Source organism: Phalaenopsis equestris, unplaced genomic scaffold, assembly GCF_001263595.1.
Source record: "Phalaenopsis equestris unplaced genomic scaffold, ASM126359v1 Scaffold000002, whole genome shotgun sequence".
Taxonomy (NCBI): Eukaryota; Viridiplantae; Streptophyta; class Magnoliopsida; order Asparagales; family Orchidaceae; genus Phalaenopsis; species Phalaenopsis equestris.
Genome location: NW_018164444.1, coordinates 63,853,111 through 63,855,686, shown reverse-complemented (window position 1 = coordinate 63,855,686; position 2,576 = coordinate 63,853,111). Strand labels below are relative to the sequence as shown.

General features: G+C 38.6%; 1 protein-coding gene across 1 annotated transcript; it reads right to left on the bottom strand.

Moving 5' to 3' along the window:
* Positions 1-1,840: 1,840 nt before the first annotated feature.
* LOC110039528 lies at positions 1,841-2,570 on the bottom strand. The gene has a single exon (XM_020744626.1). The coding sequence runs from the start codon at positions 2,556-2,558 to the stop codon at positions 1,890-1,892; it is 669 nt and encodes a 222-aa protein (XP_020600285.1). The 5' UTR covers positions 2,559-2,570; the 3' UTR covers positions 1,841-1,889.
* Between the last annotated feature and the right edge of the window lie 6 nt (positions 2,571-2,576).

The following is a 2,576-nucleotide window of genomic DNA, read 5'->3' as shown; positions in this document are numbered from 1 at the left end:
TATATATATATATATATATATATATTCTACGAAACCCTGAAATAAGAAAATATAGACATCAATCCCATGAAAATCCAATGATTCCTGTGAGAGCCCATCGATTAAGCTAGTCATAATACTAGCATAACAATATAATAATATCATAAATAGTTCATAGACCATAATCAAAGCATAGAAATACAACTACAATATGTTCACCAATAGTTGTACAGCTATGAATTTGTAATAATTAAATTTAACCCGTGAAAACAATAGAACAAAAAAAAAATCAGATACTAAAATATGACATACAAGTTATTAAATAAGAGTTTATGTAACAGTAAAATAATACTAATTACTAACAAAGTATATTATAAACAATAAATAAAATCTTTTGTAATTATTGTAACAAATTTTAAAGGGTGTAACCGACAAACCTCAACTAATTAGGAATTTAATACATGTAGCAATTTTAACGCCCCTAACTAGGAATGATATGTTTATCCCATAATAATGAATAGTAATTTCTTACCTCAAGAAAAGAGTTGAACTCTAAATTTATTTGAGGCTTAACTACTTGCACCTAGAGAAATTACCAGCAAATTCTACACAATGCAAGACATCAAATTAAAATTCAATTATGCGAGAAAGCATACTAAAATAGATAAGTTATTACGCTCGACATAGCTTAATTAATTTTTGTTCTTATCTTAGATTCAAGTCCATTATTAAATAAGTTTACCAATGTGATTTTCATTGTTAATAACATAAGAAAGTGTGAGGATTGATTTGAAATTAACATTATTCTAACCTAATGAGAGTTTCAAGCTAAATAATAAATCAAATTGATTTTAAGTTTGATTTATTAAAGAAAGAGAAGTAGAAAGCAAGGAGGAGTGAGCTTATCATAGGTCTCAGCCATGGTGGCAAGGAGGATGAGTTTGGGAAGTTGTTAGGAGGCAAAAGGAATTTTGGTTGTATTAGTACGCCGTGATCCCTTCTTTTCCTTCTCGGTTAGCTCTAAGGACGGTGATCCCTTCTTTTCCTTCTCGGTTAGCTCTAAGGACAGCTGTATCGTGAGGGTTCTGTCACAATGGTAATGAGTTTGAGCAAAATTGAGATCAGTGCATTGAGGGGAGAAAGTTGTGATGCCCTAACCTAAACTTTAATCTTTCCTACATAGTCGAAAGAGATGGTGCTAAATGCTGAAAGGAGAAAAAAGGAATGAAAGTATCGCGGGACTCCACGGTGGGAAGGCCGTGGAAACAACGTAGCAAAGAAGGGAAAACAATTAGTTGCATCACTTGCGTGATTTAGACATTGATGCAAGAGGCCCAGCGGAAACAAGATAAGTTCAATTCTTACACCCAATTTGTCTAGTTTATTCCATGTCAAGAGAATTTTATTCGCTCTCAAAATTTTGTAATCAATCAAGCTCTAATTTATAAAATTTATTATATTAAAGTTTATTCAATCCCTAAATTATCTTTTTTTGGAAACTCAAATCTCATTTTAATTAATTTAATTTACATGGAGATTCACAAACCAGGCCAAATGTTTTTGCCAAACAAATTAAAAACACAATCCAAATCATGTGATTAGCCCAAGCCAAGATAATTGTTCCTCTTAAACCAATACCAACATAACCATGCAAGAACCCTAAGCTAGTGGTGTACAACATAGCTCATCCTAGTTGTCCTTCTCATATTTTAACTAAAGCTATAATAAATGCACCATTTTTTTGAAGAATATAAATTATAAATGCAATGCAGACCACTAACATTTATTTCAAAAACAATAAAATCATAACATCATAAATCTACCACAATGGCAAAAGAATTAAAAAAAGAAAAGGAAAAAAAAAAATAAAACTTTCATTTAGACATCCTAGCGCACCAATCCCCCCTCCCTCACATAGGCAAACCATCCTCATTCTCCATCACCGGCGCCGTCCTCACCGGCGCCGCCGTATATGCCCTCAAATCCCCCACCATCGACACCCTCAGCCCCTCTTCCTCATAAGCTCTCCTCTCCATCTCCGCCATCTTCCTCTCCTTCCTTTTTCCCTTCAGCATCGCCACCACCACCAATCCAATTAACACCGCTCCGATCGCCGCCGCTGCCGCAGTCGCCAACACAACCTTCCACCTCTTCAATCCTTTCTCCCTTCCTCCTCCCTCCACCACCAACCCAAAATGCCCCTGCTCCTTAACAGAGCACACTCTCCCTCTGCTCGAGATCTGCACCCTCCCACCCAACCCAAACACCGCACATAAAAGCTCCTCCTTTCTCTCCGCCACTCCGCCAATCCTGGAGAAGTTCACTTCAATGGGTTCCTTCGTGACCTTCACATCCAGCTCGGTCGAGTTCGTTCCAACGGCGTCGTAGATGAGAAGGCCGAGAACAGGGGAGATGAAATGGTAGCCGGGGAGGGAGTAGAAGGAAGCGGAGAGATTGCCGAGGTTTTGGAGAACGATGAGAAGACGCTTGGAATGTGGGTGGGCGACGAGGCCCGGAGAGAGGTGGAACTCGTTAAAGTCGGCGCCTTGGCGGCGGAGGCGGCCTGCGCGGAAGCGCATTGCGTGGGCGGCGGCGGC